Raw genomic sequence first — 20,750 nt, 5'->3', positions numbered from 1 at the left:
TTTTATGAGTAATTATAATCCTGAAGTCAACATCATTAATCAAAATAAAAAGTTAAATTATATTTTCATTTTTAAAACTAGCTATACATTATGAGTATTATCAGAAATAAGCACCCTCAGTAAGGATCAGAGTATTCAACCACTGTTTATAAGATTTAATGTACCTTGAGATTTCTTTTCAAAGCAAGAATCAGTTAAAAAAACAAAACAAAACAAAACACTTGAGGGTTGGAGTTGGGGCTCAGTGGTAGAGTGCTTGCCTGGCATGTGTGAAGCACTGGGTTCAATCCTCAGCACCACATAAAAACACAGATTAATAAAAGGTATTGTGTTCATCTACAACTAAAAAATATTTTTTAAAAAACTTACTTGAATACAAATTAAACTTCTCAACTGTGATGCAGATACTACCAAAATTAAATTCATTTAACAGCACCAACACTTAAAGTAAGCAGAGATCCTAAGACTGCACCTAACCCAGAAGCCAATTTGTGAACAGAAAAACCTATAGACTTTCTAAGAGAAAAAAATTACAATTCAGTCTGTAGTCTGTGACTTGCATTAAAAGGCCAAGGAATACCATTTAGTTTTTCCTAAAGGTTAAACTGTTAGAAAGGTTATCCAATGTATTAACTAAGTCAACAAATAAAGGTGAGTGAGAGATGGGAACCAACAGTGGGAATGGAAAAAAAAAAAAAAGAAGAAGCCATTCAATGGCACTTTACATAGCTACTATCTCTAAGATAATAGTTCTTACCAAGTTATTAGAGTTTGGCACAATGAATCTCCAAAGGTAAATCAGAAAATTCTACCAGTAGATGCTTTCAAATATTGTTTGTGGGCTAGAAATGCAACTCAGTGGTAAACTGCTTTGCCAAGCATAATGTGAAGCCCTGGGTTTGATAAACTTTAGCACTGCAAAAATACCTACTATCCTATCTGAATTACTCCCCCATCCCAATTTTATGTGTTATCTCAATTTAGCATTCTGGTCTTCAACAGTCCATAATCTCTTTTTTTTTTTTTTTTTTTTTTTTTTTTTTTTTGCGGTGCTGGGATCGAACCCAGGGCCTTGTGCTTGCCTATCTCCCCAGCCCGACAGCCCATAATCTCTTATGCTTAGTATCCCATGTTTAAAAAACACAAACATAGCCATGTTATAATACAAAATAGTTCCATAGTATACTTTAAATATTCATAAAATTAAAGCAATATTTAGATCCTTTGTCATTTGAAAGATAGCAGATGACCCAAAACTAGCACAATTAATTAATTCGAATTTTTGCATTTGGGGCTTACTATTTTACCTAAATATAAATACTACCACTGAGTTATTAGTATAAACTAATACTAATATGTACTAAAACTAAATATACACTATTAAACTAAGTATACACTAATATATACTAAAACTAGAATATACTAAAATAAGCTTATTGGTGTACCATATAAAACCAAATACCAAGGTATCCTGGAATTTTTATTTCTCAGCTTTCTAAAATAGAATGAAAGACCAGTACTCAAAATCCATGTTAAATATCATTACTTTTATTTTTTCTTGGCCTTTCAGATGCAAATACAGCTTCTGACATATAGGATTATGTCCTAATAAGCCCATTTTCTGTGGAAAATATCCTAAGTCAAAAATGCACTTAATATACCTAATCTACTGAACACTGTAACTTACCCTAAATTACCTTAACTCATTTTATCCCAATATTCCAGATATATTTACCCAATGTCTTATTTATAGGATGGTTTTTATATATGTAAAAGATACTACATTGTCCCAGTGTCCAACTTATAAGACAATTTGTATTTTCAGTCTGAATCATAATAAAGGATATATAAGGTACAGATTATGATTTCCAAACTTTTTTGATGCATCTGTATCAATTTTGCTGACAGTCACAGAATTGAAAACCTGTGACTCAGTGGGTTAAAAACTGTTTGTTACAAATACATATATTAGCCTTTATTTGGGCAATTATCATCTAATACAAGTCTATTTTACAAGAAAGCATTGAATATCTCATGTAATTTACTCAATATTGTACTGAAAGTTTAAAAAAAAAAAAAAAAAAAAAAAGAATGGTTATATGGGCAAGCTCTCCCACCATTCTACAATAGAAAAATTTTAGGGTGAACCATCCTAAGTCAGGGACTGTGTATCCATTCAAGAACGCAGATAATGCATACTTTTCTAAGGAACTGTATACATTATTATGTCACTAGCCTACATCCCAAGTGAACTGCTATACGAAAAGCAAGTTTTGCTTTCTCAATATCATATACTATACCCTCAAACGATGATTAATTTTTCCAATGTGCCAATGAAGACAGAAAGACTCAAAATTTAAGTCAATAAAATGCTTACCTGAAAAAGCAATTTAAGCATCATCCCTAAAGACAGGTGATAACAGTGACAGAACACACTCAACCTACCTTAGTACAATTCCATAATGTTTCATTATCAAATACTACTACTTCAGGTTGAAATTTTAAATTAGAACAAAAAGACCTTCTGTTTGATGTGTTCATAGACAATTATAAGGATTTACACTTGTCTTGCCAAAAGTTCTTGCAGAAATTCTTTTAAGTGTGCTGGCATATTAGTTTAGCTCCAATTTAATTTCATAGATTGTTTTTCCTTTCTTGCACAGCATTTTTCTGTTAAATTTAGCAACATGACACAAACTAGAAAAGACTACTTAATAATTTTACTTGCACTTTTCTAATCCTATGAATGAGCACTGAAAACTAAAATGTCCCTAAATTATCAATCTGCCTTAAACATTTTAACACTACTGTGAATTATACCTAATAAAAACAAAAGGAATCAAGCAAAATTTTATACATTTCATTTAAAAATTAAATATATTCACAAATAACCTCAAAACTATTTTCATTTGTAGCAGTTAAGTTTACAGTTAAACTCTGGGTATTTATTTTGGAAAATGCATAATCAATTCACATAATAAGCTGATTTCTAAATTTCCCATTTATGATAAAAGGCTTTACTAATACAGTAAAAAACCCATTAGTTCTCACCAATTTATGGGTTTCATCACGTTGTTTAGAGAGTTTCCACAGAAGGGAAATAATATTAAGGACTTGCTGCATAACCTGTAGAGGTTCTCGCTCAATACCATTTCCAACAGAAGCAGTTAGTTGTGGAGGCACAGCTTCAACCCAGCATTCAATTAACAATGGAATTATTATCTCTATAAATCCTTTCAGGTTTTCAGTAGATGACAGGCCTTCATCTGCAGCACCTAGTCCTCCAACAAGGAACCTTGTAAGGAAAAGAATTAAAAAAAAAAAAAAAAATTAATGATTAAAAAAATGCATCATCCCTTACTTAAATCTTAAATATAAACTACCAGTAAAATGAAACACCATGAACTGATAATTACATTAAGACTACTAAGAAAAATGAAATTCCAAGATGACAAAGCCAACAGAGATCACCAAATTTTACTTCTCATTAGGCTTTTCTAGAAATGAATAAACATACTTTCAAATAAATCCTCCCATCAGGAGCCATCAAATCAAATCATGAGAAACTATATGAAAACTATGAAAGACAACTGCATTCTTCCCACCATTAGCCATCAATGGTCAGCAGTTAGAATTCAATATAGGAAAACTGAGTGTGGACATAACTGAAATCCTTCTTACCGTAGCCTGAACTGTGAACTGACATTTGGCTGTGAACCCCCATTTTCATAAACCTGGATGTGTTGCTGGTCGTTGGCATGTTCCTTCCAGTTGATAAAAATGGAGTTGCTAGTGGCATGGGGATTTTCTTTTTGTTCCTGAAGTCCTTCACTTTCTCTCAACCTACTGGATCCATCTGCCAAGGCCTGAAGGAATTTACTGAGTCTCACTAAGACTTTCAGCCTCCACTGCTGAGAAGTGAGTCTCCGATTAGGATTTACAGAAAGTATCCAAGACTGGGATCTGTCTCTATTTACCAGTCCTTTGGACAGCTGCTGATGAGAAATAAGTTCTACAAAATTCTTAAGCAATATACTGCTACGGCCAGTAATTAGAGCTGGGTACTGTTCCAACAGAATGTCCAAAACTTTTAGAGAATCCTCCTGAATTCCTTCAGTAATGTGAGTCATGGCACTAGAGAGATGGGCACTTACCAAAGGGAAAAATGGAGAAATTTGTTCAGCTCGTATTTTGGGGGCCAGGAATTGAAGAAGTTGAACTGCTGCTAATCGTACATTAGCATCTCTATCTGTAAACACAGCAGTCACTTCACTTAATATGTTTGAAAGGTGTGCATCAATTATAAATGGGTATTGAGACAAAAGGTCTTTAAGTCCAAGAAGAGCACTTTGTTTAACCCCAGCATTGTAGTGATGCATCTGTGACAGCAAATCCTACAAATAAAAAATGAAGATTTTAGGTGTATACATACCTACACATTATATCATTTCAACTAAACATGCTAACTAAAATTATGCTAATAAACTGACACTTCTTGTACAAACAGCATCAATGAGTATTTTAAATGCTATTAAACTTTAATTAGGATCAGAAAGTTTTGTCTTTAAAATATTTTTAGCTTAAAAAAAATTACATAATATTCAGTTAGAATTTTTTTGACATTAAACTGCAACCAGGATCAGACATTCTATGATTTTAAGTGACAGCAATCAACATCATCATTTACTATAGACCTACTCTGTAGCAAACATGGTAGGTGCATTTATGTACTTCTAATTTAACAGGGCCTTTCCTATTTTAAATGTTCTTTTACAAGTCTGGGGTCTTTTACAAGTGTTTATGTATTTTATTCAAAGGATACTACTTGAGAATTTTACTTGCAGACTGATTCATATAACAATTAAAAAAAACAACTTCAAATATGTTTGTTATTATTTAATCTTCAGAGCTTCAAAAGCAAAACTAGAAAATATATACCCTCCCAAAGACCTGTACACAAATGTTCATAATAGCATCACTCTTAAGAGCCAAAAAGTGATAACAAACTTAATGTTCATGAGTGATTAACAAAATATGACAAGGGAACACTGTTCAAGGATACAAAGTACCTTTCTGATGGAAGTTATAACATGGATGAACCTCAAAAATATGCTAAGTGAAAGACTAATAACAAAAAGAAAAATCTTCGGAAAGTCTAGTGGTTGCTAGGGCCAGGAGAAAGGAAAGGGGAGTGACTCCAATGGATATAGGGTTTCTTTCTGAAGTGATAAAAATGTTCTTAGATCACGGTAATAATAGAATAACTGTAAAATAAATTAAAAACCACTGAATTGCATACTTTAAATGGGTGACTTTCATTGCATGTAAACTATATCTCAATAAAACTATTAAAAATGTTTAAGCAAAACTTCTGTTCAAACTTTAACTTCAAGTGTTTATAAGCTGGAGCTCCTAATCCAAAAATCTGAAATCCATTAAGTTCCAATATCCAAAACTTTCAGACTATGTATAAAATGTAGACTTGAGTTCCATCCCTAAGGTATCTCATAATGCTTATGCAAATATTACAAAATATAAATAAAAAAAAATCTGAAATACAAAATACTTCTGGTTCCAAGCATTTGATAAGGGATATTAGATCTGTACTAGGAACCTATAACAAACTATGTGCTATACGGGTTCAAAAATGAATATGATGGAGCTGGGGTTGTGGCTCTTGACTAGCATGTGTGAGACACTGGGTTTGATTCTCAGCACCACATATAAAAATCAGTTGGAAAACTCTTCATCACAAATATGATACATCAAACACAACAGAAAGTTAAACTTAATAATTATTTCCAGATGAAATATATTATCAAATAAGTATACTAAAGGAAAATCACTATTGGAGGAGGTAAGAAAAACGCAGTTCCAAGGTCAGATATGGTTAACAGATGAACCCTGAATTTCATCTACCAATAAACTCCATGACCCTAAGCAAATCATTTTCTCTAAGAGTTTAAGCAACTTTTCACAAAAACTTAACATTCTACATGATTTCAAAGAAAATCTTATTTTATCAAAATGAGATTTATGATTTACCTTTATGTTTAGTTTTCTATTGTTTGTTGGAAGTGTTCCATCTTCTTTAAGTTGTTCAGGTAGATGTATAGTCTTTGTTTTAAAGTTTGTAGTAGTGGCATTTTCTAACTTGGGCTTCTTTTTACCAACTTTCAGTTTTACTTTTTGGAAATCATCTTGGCGTTTCCTTTTTTTGGTCATTCTTGAGTACTGTATCAAAAACAATTTAAAAACAATGGATAAAAGAGATTCTCCAACATTTACATTACTCTAACATTTCAAACATAATCGAGGCCAACAGTGATTAGGCCAGAGGATCAAAATATTAAATGGAAAATACTTTAAGTGCCGAAATAAAATCAGTTTAGTCAAGAAATACTATGGGAGTCATTAATGATAAGGGAACAATTTTGTCACTAGCTTTGCAAGCTTTTTTGTTTTGGTTGGGGGGTGGATTGAACCCGGGGGTGCTTAACCACTGAGCCACATCCCCAGCCCTTTTTAATATTTTAGAGACAGGGTCTCACTGAGTTGCTTAGCGTCTCACTTAGTTGCTAAGGCTGACTTTGAACTCATGACCCTCCTGCCTCAGTTTCCCAAGTGGCTGGGATTACAATCATGCACCTCTGTACCTGGCTCTGAAACAAAACATTCTGCCAAACAACACAATAAATGGAAACTGTCTGAAAAGTTTTTCTTTGTGTATAGGAAAGCAGCAGAGACTTTTTGGAGATACATCTTAGATCTGCTAGGAAGCTTATGGTCCCTAGAAGGTCCTGAGGATGCTTTAGCAAAACCAAGTTTGAAAGTAAATATTATTTAATGCATCCTATAATTATTAGAAAAAGTTTCATGAACCAAAGCTGAGCACTTGAAAAACAGATTAGGATTTAGATATTAGTAAGGAAAGCACTGGATATTTTATTAGCAAGTAAAACAAGGTAAAGACCAGAAGTAGGGGATAAACCTTGTACAGGCATAGGTGAAGAAACTATCATCTTAAATATCAGGCAAGTTTAGACTAGATAAACAAAAATCCTGGATGTCCCCCCAAAAAAAGATAAAAAGCAATATAAAAGGAAATACAATGTTACAGAGGGATAAGGAACAAAGACTAGCTAGACCACCATCATAATAAATAACTCATGATAACCATGTCACCTTGTACCACCTCCTCCTCACCCACCACATCATTCTTTGAACATAGGTCCAAATCTTCCTATTTACAAAATCTTTGCCTCCTACCCATTCCCAGGCCACAACTTTAAAGAGGTCCCATAATTTTACCCTTGATTATTCAACAGCTTCCTCAGTGGTATTCTTCCTTTGTCTCTAATGTCAACTATTTAGTCCCCTGGCCATAGTCACCAGATAACTCTTCCTAAACAGATCTGACCAAGACTCAGGAGACTGCAGTTGTTCTTTATACTCAGAGTAAAAATTCCTTAACATGACATATTATGATCTACCTAATGTAGCCTCAACCACACTCTCCAGCTTTATTTTCCCTCAAGCTAACTTCTATCTAAAAAATAGCCTACTCTTCTTGGAACCAGTTCAACTCTTATTGATACATTTTGCACATGCCTCAAAAATAATGAATTCTGCCTTCCACTGTATATCCAATAGAGTAGATAAGTATTTCTGAAATAAAACTTCTCCAGTCTCCGTAATTACCCTATGCCTAGCTATCAAGTCAGAGCACTACACAGGGGGACATAAAAAAATAAAAGGTTAGGGCTGGGGATATAGCTCAGTTGGTAGAATGCTTGCCTTGCAAGCATGAGGCCCTGGGTTCAATCCCCAGCACTGCAAAAAAATAAATAAATATAAAGTTTGCAGTATTTCAAAATTAATAAAATGGGGCTGGGATTGTAGCTCAGTAAGAGAGCGCTTGCCTAGCACATGTAAAGTACTGGGTTCAATCCTCAGCACCACATAAAAAAATTAATATATAAAATAAACTTATTGGGTTCACCTGCAACTAAAAAAATTTTTTTAAAAGATTGATAAAATGGCTGGTGTCAAGAGTGAGCAGCTAACCTTGTAGCCTCAAGTTCAAGAAGTTCAGATATAACTCAGTTGGTAGAGTGCTTGCCTTGCAAGCACAAGGCCCTGGGTTCAATCCCCAGCACCGCAAAAAAAAAAAAAAAAGTTCAGAAATCAATCAGATACGACATTATATCCAAATTCACCTGACTACAGCATTTTACTACCATAGATGCTCATTAGCTAGGATATGACTACACATTAAAAGTTACTTTCATTCTAAAGCCAAGCCTGCAGTTCCATATGCTCAGAAGGCTAAGGCCGGAGGATTGTTTGAGCCTAGTATATATGTATATGTATAGACATGTACAGCAAAATCCCATCTCAAAAAAAAAAAAAAAAAAGATTTAATTCTGGAACTACACTGATGCTTATCCAAACTCTGCCACTTTTTAGCTGATCTTAAACACTGTGCCTCAGTTTAATCTACAACATAAGAAAAATAATACTCACTTCATACTGTTGTTATGAGATGGAGTAAATAATGAATGAGTTCATGCTTGTAAAACACTCAGAACTATGCCTGGCACATTGTTAAATACATATGCTAACACAAACATACATGTGTTCCTAAAGTCTTAGGACCAGTACATACCAAGCACATAGTATCATGCTGCATATAGTAGCATCCTATCAACATGAAATCAACCAAGGAAGACAGTACCAAACCCTTTAACCATGTGTTTCAGAAAGATGAGCAAGTCAGTCCAGAAGAGGGATTCATTTGGACCGAGCAATGCAAACCATTTTTAGGTTATACATACTAGTATTAAAATAAGGATTGAAAGGCTGTGTGGCAAAATGCCTTGCGTTAGTTCATTTAACCCAAACCCAAATTTTCATTCCAACCACCACTCTAGTTAACCCAGTTTGGTGGGAGGAGGGTGTGTTAGGAAATTATGGATCTAAAAAGGCCCTGATACTCATGTGGTCTCTTTTAATATAAAAACGGCTTTTATTAACCAATTAAATACTTTTTGACCTTTTCCTACAATTTACCATTAGCTGGGACCGGAGATGAAAGTAAATGGTACAGCACGATGCGACAAATTAAACTATGCCTGCACCCCATCAAGTCCTCTGGGCTCTCTTTAACCATTAAGTACCTAGATTCCAACATGCAGTCACTTGTAAAGTTTATGCCATATTATCCATTATTTTCTATCAATTCACTGTTTCCCTTCATCAGGAAAATTAGGGGGGCTGTCCCACAATGACTTTTTGATCTAGGAAAAGTTTTCCAGGAACTTTAAAAGTTCTAGTAGCAATTGTTACTTTCAGTTAAAATATTTTCGCAGTCAGCAAGTCAAATTGTTTAAAGTCACTTTTACAGTAGTTGATTTTGAGTAGAAGGCAGCAACTCTAGCTTCAGGTACATAACTCCTACATCCTACCGCTGGTTCTCTTGTGTATGTGAACCCAATCCTTTTAGAAGCGAATTTCACTTATTTCTACTGCAGGTCTTCACTAACCCCGGCATATCAGGATTTCAACATAACCGAATTCCAACTGGTTTGCCTGCCATCAACCTCATTACCTTCCCTCATTTGCAACGTCTCCTCCCACCCCCCAAATTTAGGAGAGCAAGCACACAGCACTCGGCCCTTGATAAATTTCTCTTCAAACCGAACTGAGGGGCCAAAGACACCACCAGCCTTCCCAGAAAGCAAGCGCCCCAAGCAGGGGCAAGTCCGAAGCACTGCTGGTCTGGTTCGGTTCGGCACCGCTTGCTTCAATCTCTCCCGGAAGGCGAGAGGGTCAATTAGGGGACTGGACATCCTACCCCGTTTCGATGTTGCATCCCAGAAGTGAAGACCCCCAAGGGTTTTAGAGAACTACGGTTCTTTCTGCTCTTGGGGGCTCCGATTGGAGCCACGGTCGGGAAAGGGGGGCCCGAGCCACACACACTGGCCTAAAACTCTCCCAGCCCCGAAACCGCGCGAACCCGCCCAGTCACTCGAGGCGCCTCCGACACGGTGGGCGCCCCGCCCCCGCACAGTCCGCTCCGAACCCCGGCGACCCCGCAGGGGCGCACGCCGCCGCCGCCGCCCGCCCTGCCACCTGGGCCGCACGCCAACCGGGGGCGACGGCCCCACGCGACGTCCCACGCTCGAGGAGGGCCCGGTCCGACGGGCGGCGGCCGCTCACCTGAGGGTGCCGGCCAGGACCGGCGCGCGGAGGCTGAGGGTAAGAGCGTGCGAGCACAAGCCCACGGGGCGACAGCGTGCGCCACCGGCCTCAGCCTCTCACTCCCCGAGCGTGTTTTCAAATCGCCTCGTCCTCACGCGGCCGCGTCTCCTTCCGCCGCCCGGAAATCAGGGCCCCTCCCCCGCCGCTCCGCGCTCACGTGACCCCGGCCCGCAGCCGCGCGCAGCCCGGGAGGCGGGAGCCGGAGCAGCAAGCCCCGCCCCTGGGAGGAGGGGGCCGCGCCGGAAGCCCCTGGCTCTCCAGGGAGGAGAGCGCGCTGAGCCCTGGGCCTGGGTATAAAGCTGGCGGGTCAGTCCAGTCCGGGACTTCCAGAGCCAGAGTCTTGTGGGGTGTCGCACAGGTTGCAGCAGGTTGATAGCATGCTTGTTCTCCTGTCCCTAGACCACAGTTCTTCAGACCTGGAACTGCATTCAGAGAGGATAAGTTGGACTGAATTGAGGAAGTGAAAACTTTGGTACGCAAGGGTAGAATATCTGGGGACATTAACCTGGGACAAGGTAGAACAGATAAGAATTCCTCAAAGGAGAGCAGAATATACCTAGCAAATAGAGCATGAAAGACTTGGTATCTTCCCTAATTATTTCTCAGCATACAGTTCTTACTACTCAAATTAAGTGGGCCCAGAGAAGTTAGAGGAGATGAGAAGGGAAGAGGAAAGAACCTGTGAAAGGCAGTCTTGCCAAAGCCTGGTATGGTGGCATGGAAGAATGAGCCCCAGATATGGAGTGTAAACCTTGATTCAAATTTGTCTCTACAGCTTACCAGATATGACTTAATAAAGTCTCGTATCTTATATTGAGCCTCCACACTGAGTAGGGATAAAGTAATGACATCTGAACCTGGCAACCCAAGCCTAGACCTAAGCATACTTGCTCTGATCACAGGCAGTCCCAGAAGTCCACTCCACCTTTTGCTGGCAATACAGCCACACCACCATAATCTGCCTTGAATCCGCCCTAAACAAGAACATTTGGGAGTCATTGGCAACATATGTTTCTTCTAAAAACTTGGAGACTGTAACAGACGAGGAAAGTTTATTGCAATCCAGACACATCCCCTGAACTCCAGAATTGTCCCTTACAGCCTGTTCAATATTTCCTTCAGATATCCAATGTACATCTCAAGGTCAACATGTCCAAAACCCAACTGCTGATTGATACCCCCGTTTACCAGTGACGAGTTCTGCTCTGCTGAAGTTTGAACACTAGAGAAGCATGCCAAGGCAAGTATATTAAGCAGGTTTTATTTAAAAGTAGTAATAATACAGACTTCTCCCAGAAGGGAGAAGGGGGCATTGGCTGTTGTTCTGAAGTCCCAAGAAGTGAGCGCATCCTACATCTTTTATAGGTTAAGGTCTCTTTTGTTCTCCAGTTCTCTCCCCCTTTATCTCTCCTTCCTACCTACCTGACTAGGCCTGTTTTTGCAGGTGAGATGCATGAAGTGAGAAGCGGATGGGGCAGGGGGAGGGCCAAGGGGGCATTAATTAGCATCTCCTTACTTGCAGTCCTTGATAAAGGCAGGTAAATTAGGTAATCAATGGGTTCCAGATATCTTTGACATTCCATTCTCCCAGGGGTAGTCTCCAACTTTCAGAGGCAGATGTCTTTCATGGCCTTCATTTCCTCGATTTGACCCGATCCCTTATTTCTACACTAACTGCTGTCCTTAATTCTGGCTTCAATATCCCCCCTGAAATATGCTTTTCCTACAGCTTCTTTATGTCAAATAGCAACTCCATCCTGCCAGTTACTCATGCTAAAACCTTTGGGGTTTTGGCCTGACTTCATTCTTTCATACCTGTTATCTAATCCATTAGGAGATGCTATTGACTCTACCTTCAAACACATCTTCCACAACTTACCCACTCCAGGGCTGCTTTCATGGTCCATACCATCTTCTGACCAGCACAAAAAAACCTGAGAACAAGTTTCTCTACCGCCACTATTGCCCTTTTCCCCTGCTAAGGTCAAGTATTAGCCCAGCAGCTATGTGATTATTTAAAATCTAAGTCAGATCAGGTCACTCTTTTCTTAAAACCCTTCAGTGGCTCTCCATTTCATTAGATATAAAAGCCAGAGTCATGATGACCTCAAGGTCTGTCACATTCTAACACAGACCCTTAACCTCTGAGTAGTCTTCCCCTCACTCCTCTTTCATTGTGCTCCAGTTACATTTGTTTGCCTTCCTCAGCACATGAGATATGTATCCACCTCTAGACTTTTTTTTTTTTTTTTTTTTTTTTTTTTTTTTTTGCCATGCTGCGGTTGGAACCCAGGGTATCATGCATACTAGGCAAGTATTCTACCAGATGAGCTAAATCCCCAACCCAGCTGTTAGACCTTTTCTTAAGCATTTACCTCTGCCTGAAAATTCTTTAATAAATCCCCATGGCTAACTCCCTTCTTTTGAGCCTGCTCAGTACCTCCTCAGACAGGTCTATCTGGATCACCCCATTTAAAATCACAGCCTACCTTGTCCTAGGACTTGCCTCTCCCCTTCCTTGCTCTACTTTTTAAAAATTTTTATGACATTCTAACACACTATGTGATTTGAATTTATTAGCTAATTTGGTTCTTCATCTACCACTAGAATGTAAACTCTGCAGGGTACAGTGTCTCACACCTGTAATCCTAACAGCTTGGGAGGCTGAGGCAGGAGGATCACAATTCAAAGTCAGCCTTGTCAACTCAGACCCTAAGCAGCTCAGTGAGACACTGTCTCTAAATAAAATGCAAAAAGAGATGGGGATGTGGTTCAGTGGTTAATAGCTCCAGAGTTCAGTCTCCAGTATCAGGAAAGGAAATTTAAAAAAAGGATGCAGAAGATGATTGTAAACTCCATTGGTATCTTTATCCATTTTGTTACCTGGTATATTCCAAATATCTAGAGCAGTTCTTGGACTATAGTAGGCCCTCAATAAATATCTGTTGAATAAATGTCTAGAAAGCACTTGATACATAGTGGCACTTGGCAACAGTAACTCTTATCCTTACCCTCCTTGCTGCAGGACAGAAGTTACAAACACAGTAAGTGGGCCTGATGGTTGGGTAGTGGAGCTAATGGAAGTGCTCATAGTGTGTCTAAAGGAAGCAGCCAGTCTTCAGCAAAAGCCAGCTCTACCAAGAAGGAATGCAAATCTTTTCATTTTCAAGGAAGACTAGAAATTCAGAAATTATGACGAATCTTATCTTTAAATATTGGTGAGCTAGCACATTCAAATCTTATCTTTAAATATTGGTGAGCTAGTGATACCGCCGTTTACCGTTAACGAGTTCTGCTCCTTCTAATGTTGAAGATTGAACACTAGAGAAGCACGCCAAGGCAAGCATATTAAGCAGGTTTTATTTAAAGGTAATAATACAGACTTCTCCCGGCAGGAAGAAGGGGGCCATGGCTGATGTTCTAAAGTCCCAAGAAGTGAGCGCACCCTACATCTTTTATAGGTTAAAGTCTCTTTTGTTCTCCAGTTCTCTCCCCCCTTATCTCTCCTTCCTGCCTAAGTGACTAGGCCTGGTTTTGCATTAAGTGAGAAACCATGGGCAGGGGGAGGGCCAGGGTGACTCAGGCAGGTAAGGGCCCAGGGGGCATTAATTAGCAGCTCCTTGCTTGCAGTCCTTGATAAAAGCAGGTAAATTGGTAATCAATGGGCTCCGGAGATCCTTGACATTCCATTCTTCCAGGGGCAGTCTCCAACTTCCAAAGGCAGATGGCTTCATGGCTTCATTTCCTCGAATTGACCCGATTTCCTATTTCTACACTAACTACCTGTCCTTAATTCTGGCTTCACTAGTACACATTTACCATTATTTAAAAAAAAAAAAATTAGCTGTCAATGGACCTTTTATTTTTTTTTTTTATTTATACCAGTGCTGAGAATTGAACCCAGTGCCTCACACATGCCAGGCAAGCGCTTTACAACTGAGCCACAGCCCAAACCCCATTTGTAATGTAATGTATAAAGTTGCTCCCCGGCCCTTTCAGTTGCATCCATTTCCCTGCCTCCCAACTACTTGTCAGTCTGTGAACATCCTAGCTAGCTATTGGTCCATCAGTCAGCTTGCAAGTATCCTTCTTCTCCGTTATTGGTCCCCTGTTAGCCCTGCGGAATTCAACTGCTTAAGGGTAACTACCCGCCATCTTTTCTCGTGCTTTCTCTCCCCCTGACTCACTTTCTTTCTTCTCCTCGCTTTTCCACTCTCTCTAGTGCACACCCTTTCTCTTTTCCTCTCATTTTCTCTCTTACCCTGCAGGGAGACACTCTGTTTGCTTAATAAACCCTCTTATGTGATTTCCCTTGTCTGGTGTGATTTTCGTGGGTTTTCTTACACCATTTACCCTGATTTTTAAAATTGTGTGTGAAACAAAATACTTAAGAACAGGTTACCAGTTTACTATCTCTAATTTAAGACTTGAAAAAATGTACATAAAGTCAGGGTTTTCTAACTGTAAGTAATGAACTCAACAATTACAAGGATTGTCTGCTTAGAAACCTTCAATAAATAACAAGAATATAACTAATCAAGTTCCTTGACCCATGCCAGAAAAATATTAATTACAATGAACATACATTTTGGAATATATAGGACATTCTACTCCCAAAACCCTGTCCAGTTCACCACATAAGCTACTTTATTAGCTTCCTGAGGGTCACTATTAAACACACACACACACACACACACACACACACCAAAAACTGCAGGACTTAAATAGAAATTTGTTGGCTCTGAGCTCTGGAGACCTTAGAAGTCCAAAATCAAGGTGACATGTCTCCCTGACTGCCTAGCTGTGCAGCTGGCCTACTGGTCCCTGCCCAGAAACTGCAGAGGAGCTGTGAAGTGACTGAGTGGCAGCCTGGGTGGGTTAGAGTGCAACCAATGGCCAAGTGGAGGCCACCATGCAGGCATGGAAGTCCTGAAGCAGACAGGCTAGCACTGAGGTGAGTTGAGGCACGCAGATCCATCACCCCCACAGCAGCCTGGCCTGCACCCAGTGGGGATGCCCACTGCAGACGCTCATTGCACTCCACGGGGAACTGCAGTCCTATCTGAAGACCTCAACCTCCTGCTTCCTGATCTGTCATGAGAAATGGAATTGGAACTAAACCTAAATAGAAGTTGAGACTCAAGAATCGACCAATAACATTAGTACATTTCCAAGTCTAATTAGCGTAAATTTGGGCCAACAGCAGTGACCCATGTGCTATATAAACCCCTAGAAGAGCACATGCAGAGAAAATGCCCTGTTGTGTTGGCTCTTGCAAAAATCCTGCTCCTGTTTCTGTTCCTCACTAAATTCTATGTTACACTCACTCATCTTGGTCTGTGGAATTTATTCTTCAAATTCATGAGATGAAAACACTGAACCCTGAAAGAAGAAGAAATTGGTGGTGAGCTGCTGGAATTTGCTGCAACACTGGAGGGCAGGGCCCACCATTAAGAGCTGCAACGCTTCTTGGCTGCAGAGGCCTTCAACCTTATGCACACCCACCTGCTAGCAGAAGCAGAGATTCCAGTTTCATCTGAAAACTCGGATTTCAAAGGCATTAGCAGGGTTGGTTCCTCTGAGGGCAGATCTGTCCACTGCCTCTTCCCTTGCTTCTGGTAGCCCTATATGTTCCTTGCAAATGCTGTTCTGTGTCTTTACATATTCCCTTTGTGTCCGTTTTTCCTCTTTTTATAAGACACCAATCATCTCATTTTAAATCACCTCTATAAAAATCTTTTTTAGGGCTGGGGAGATAGCTCAGTTGGTAGAGTACTTCACTTGTAAGTACAAGGCCCTGGGTTTGATCCCTAGCACCGCAAAAAAAAAAAAAAAAAAACAAAAAACCTTTTTTGCAAATAAAGTTACCTTCTGAGGTACTAGGGTTTAGACCTTCAACATATCTTTTTGTGGACACAATTCAACCCATAACCATCACCAGGATCTGTGTCTATGCATCTCTATGATTCATTATCTGAACACCTTTTTTCCTTTTGTCTATGCTTAGACGCATCAGAAAATTCTAGATTAGGTAACTCACTCCCACACAGTCTACCTAACCTTTACAGCTTCTCTTAGAACGTTTTCTGTGCTAGGCTCCAAGTTAACATTTGCTTTGGGAATAAAGGTATCATTGCTAAAAAAGAAAAAAAAAAAAATCAAAATGCTACAAGTCTAATAAAATTTATTTTATAATGTCAAGGCAAACAATAAAAGCATAAATATATTGCACCTTCTAACACAAAAAGAGTTTCTTTGGAGAAAGCTGAAAAGGACGGTTCAAATTTGATGCTATAACCAGGGACAAAAATTCAAAGCACATGATTGATCTGATACATAGTATACAAATTGCTAGCATACTGCCTGGCACAGAGTAGGTCCTCAATAAATGACAAGTATCATTGCTGGTGATGTATCATTAGACTGTATTTGTGAAAAATGAACTTTTATTCAGGTTTCTTTTTGTTTGTTTTGGCACCACATATTGAACCCAGGGATGCTTAATTACTGAGCCACCAACCCTTCTTTTTTAATGTTTTTTTATTTTGAGACAGAGTCTCACTAAATTGCTAAGTGCCTCGCTAGGTTGCTAAGCATTGAACTCAGGATACACCTGCTTCAGGCTCCCAAGTCACTGGGATTACAGGTATGCACCACCACACTCAGTTTATTCAGTTTCTTAAAGTAACAGGAAACCAGTTCTGACTTTAAGTGGAAAGGAATCTATTAAGAAGGTATTGGGCAACACACAAAATGGCCAGAAAACCTGCTGATCCAGTCCTGAGGGAAAAAAGACAGGAAGAAGGAAGACCGATCAGGCCAGAAGTACAGCCATCATCACACAACAAAATCAGTCTAGGACATAATAATTGGAAAAGAGGAAGTGAAATTATCTCTATTTGCAAAAATGATTGTATACTGGAAAACAAAATCAACTGAAAAGGTGCTATAAAGAGTAAGAAAATTCAGAAAGGGTAAGAAGGTATAAATTAACATTCAGAAGTCAACAGTCTTCATACAAACAATAACCAGTTAGATGATAGGATGGAAAAGGAGGCCCAATTTGCAATAGCAATAAAAACTGATAAGATTCCTTGGGCTTAAATAAAATACGCAGCATCCTAAAGATATCAGTTTCTTCCTAAATTGACTATTAAATTGGAGATCACAATAAATATATCAACATTTTTTTTTCTAGACCTACACAAGGTCAAAATGTTTGTAAAAAAATTAAACAAGGAAGAATAGCCAAGAAACTTTGAAATTCAAAAGCAATGAGGGAAGACAACTAGCAGTCTTAGTTATGGAAACATCATAAAACCTCAATAATTTAAATGTGGTTTTTGCATATGAATAGACACATCCATGGAACAAAAAAAAGTCCAGAAATAGACCTTAATAAATATCAAATTTAGTAAATTATAAAGGCAAAATCTCATATCAATGTTCTAAAGATAGTTTACATAGACATTTAGAAAAAGATAAATACTTCAAATTTAGAAAAAGGTAAATACTTTAAATATTACATTCAAAGATATATATTTCAAAAACAAACTTATAAAAGTCCCAGAAAACAAAATGAATAATTAATTCTAAGAGTTTGGACTTCTGCTAGGACTTAAAACTAAATGCTGGGGAAACAATATTCTAAAAATTTGATTACAGTCTTTTCCTAAAATTTCAAAAATTTTCTGTATTACCAACAAAACCAAAATCAAAAGACAAATGACACACTTGAAACAAAGGTTTACACCTCACATCACAGGTAAAGAATTGATTTTCCTAAGATTCAAAGAACTCCTAGAAACAAATCAACAAAAAAATTTATTTCCAGACAGTTTATAGAAAAATAAATGTAAATGGTACTTCCACATACTAAAAAGATGTTCAACCTGACTCATAACAAGAGGAATGCAGATTGAAAGTCAGATATGTTTTGTCACTTTTAAAATTATTAAAATCTCAAAGTTTGACAACATCCTGGTTGATGAGGCATTGGAACAATAACATTCTAGCATATTGTTGGTGGAAGTATGAAATGGTGTAAACTCTACAGAAGATAACTATGTAAGAATTCAGTTTGGCTGAGAATAGCAACAAAACACAAAATAGGGCTGGGGAGATAGCTCAGCTGATAGAGTGCTTGCCTTGCAAGCACAAGGCCCTGAGTTCGATCCCTAGTCCTGAAAAAAAAAAACCACAAAATAACAATTTAATTTCTCAAAAGTTGAGGCAGTCTAGACAGGCATCACATATCTCCACCCTAGGAAGTTCTCAAATACTCAGGCTACTTTTATCATATTGTCCTAGTCCCAATGTCACCTCACGCTTTAAGATGGCTGGCCGTTCTAACTCCAAATACAATGCCCACATTTCAGTCAGCAACAGAAGGAAGGAAAGGAGAAGGGAATGACCCCTCCATCTGGGGAGACTTCTTAGAAGGTGCATCCAGCAATCTGCTCAAATCCCTGTAGCCAGAACTCCGATGGTCCCTGTCAAGGATCTAAAATTCTAAGGGCCTTCTATAAGTAATAAAAATCTCTGTCATAAGTATTGTTTTGTGAAATATTTGTTTCAATTTTATATGAACACATATGTGCACATACATCGACAAAGCAAAATATATTCTTATGTTGGGTCCTGATTTTAAAAAGCTTGAAAACCCCTGACCTACATGAGTCAGTGCAGTACAGTACAAAAGCACAGAAAGAGTGTAGACAGGAGTATTTGTTTGACCTCTAGGTAAAAAGGAGTTTTCAAAGCATAAGGTCAAAGGAATGAATTATGGGGGATTGATAAGTTTAAATATACAAACATTTTAAAGTTTTATATACTGAAACTATTTTAAACAAAATCGGTAGGGAAAAGATGGAGTAGGTAGTAGATGCTATAAGGACAATTATTTGGCCATTTAAAGAGAGGAAGACTGGCCTCTTTGAAATGCTTCAAAAACTTGTTACAACATGAAAAATTCTAAAGGAAAAGATTGACAAATTCAACAGTAACATTTCAGGGCAGGCAGGAAACAGAAACAGCACCGGTTATTTTAACAGAGAGAACTTAATATAAAGAATTGTTAGCTGGGCACAGTGGCACAGGCCTGTAGTTCAACTACTTGGAAGGTTGATGCAGGAGGATTACTTGAGCCCAGGAGTTCAAGACCTGCCTGGGCAATATAGGGACACTTCATCAAAAAAAAAAAAAAAAAAAAAAAAAAAAAAAAAGGAAGAAGGAGGAGGAGGAGGAGGATAAGAGGAGGAAGAAGAGAGGAAGAGGAAGAGGAGGATGAAAGTAGGTGTGTTCCTTTTTTAAAAATTTTCCCTATTCTTTTTATTGGTGCATTATAGTTGTACATAATGGTAGGATTCATTGTTACATCTTCACACATGCACACAATATAACAATATAATTTTGGTCAATATCATTCCTCAGTATTTCCCCTCTCCCTGCTCTCCTCCTTAAGTAGGTTTTCAAGAAATAAGAAGGAAGAAAGAGAATTCTTTTTAATATTTTTTTTTACTTTTAAGAAAGAGGATTCTGAGCTATCATAGGGAAATAACTGCAGGAAGCAGCTATTTCCCACTGGGCCAGGGAAACAAAGGGAAGGAGTGGGGTTCATTAGAATTTAGACAATTGGAGATGGGGACCACTAAGCTGCAGGTCAGACCTCAGAGTGTTGGACAGGTTAGGTGTCAACAGGCTAGTGTCCCTGAAGTGGAGCAAAGAGGCTGGCCAATTTGGCATGAGTTGACAAAACTGTAAATGGGAACCAACTGCTGCTCTAGAAGCATGTTGCCACTGAGTAAAGACCCATCACTTCAGTGATGTTGACAGGAACAAGGAGCAAACAGATAACAGCAAGGAACTCCCTTCTTCATCCTTTGTCCTTCCATCTTCTGCTCCCATTGGCAGTACCTAAGAGAAAGCCAGATGGCAAAGCAGGAATTTGATTTGTGGAGTCTCAGACCCAGCATCACAAAGCAGAATACCAACGGATGACCTTGAAACTGAGAGTCAATAACTTAATAATCAGCACTTCAACTCTATAAAAATTTAAACAACCAAATAAAATAGCAAATGTGTCAGAAAGACCTGAGTAATTTGTGAGTTGGGGAGACTTTTTAAAAAAGAGACAGGAGGGCTGGGCACACCAGCACATACCTGTAATCCTAGTGGTTCTGAAGGCTAAGGAGGGAGGACCAAGAGTTCAAAGCCAGCCTCAGCAACTTAGCAAGACCCTAAGCAATTTAGTGAGACCCTGCCTCAAAATTAAAAATTAAAAAAGGGCTGGGGATGTGGTTCAGTGGTTAAGCACCCAGGTTTAATCCCTGGTACCAAAAAATATAAACAAACAAACAAAGAATCAGGAAGCCTAGAAAACATTGAAAAAATATAGATATATTTTGCAATATTAAAATTAATTATGGTATAGCAAAAAATACTGTAGACTAAAGGCAATAAATAGCTTAGTGGAAATATGAAAGAAA

At 38.5% G+C, this 20,750-nt stretch overlaps 1 protein-coding gene across 1 annotated transcript in view; it reads right to left on the bottom strand.

The window, feature by feature from the left end:
- Tex10 (testis expressed 10) overlaps positions 1-10,392 on the bottom strand; it is a 45,743-nt gene extending 35,351 nt beyond the window's left edge. The window contains exons 1-4 of the mRNA XM_047523949.1: positions 10,222-10,392; positions 6,046-6,234; positions 3,682-4,394; positions 3,052-3,295 (exon numbers count right to left, since the gene is read on the bottom strand). Of these exons, the coding sequence (XP_047379905.1) occupies positions 3,052-3,295; positions 3,682-4,394; positions 6,046-6,225 (1,137 nt within the window). The 5' untranslated portion in view covers positions 6,226-6,234; positions 10,222-10,392. The remainder of the gene's footprint in view (positions 1-3,051; positions 3,296-3,681; positions 4,395-6,045; positions 6,235-10,221) is intronic.
- Positions 10,393-20,750: the final 10,358 nt, after the last annotated feature.

The sequence above is a fragment of the Sciurus carolinensis genome, chromosome 14 (assembly GCF_902686445.1).
Source record: "Sciurus carolinensis chromosome 14, mSciCar1.2, whole genome shotgun sequence".
Lineage (NCBI taxonomy): Eukaryota > Metazoa > Chordata > Mammalia > Rodentia > Sciuridae > Sciurus > Sciurus carolinensis.
The sequence above is the reverse complement of the archived record's forward strand: the minus strand, read 5'-3'. Positions and strand labels throughout refer to the sequence as shown.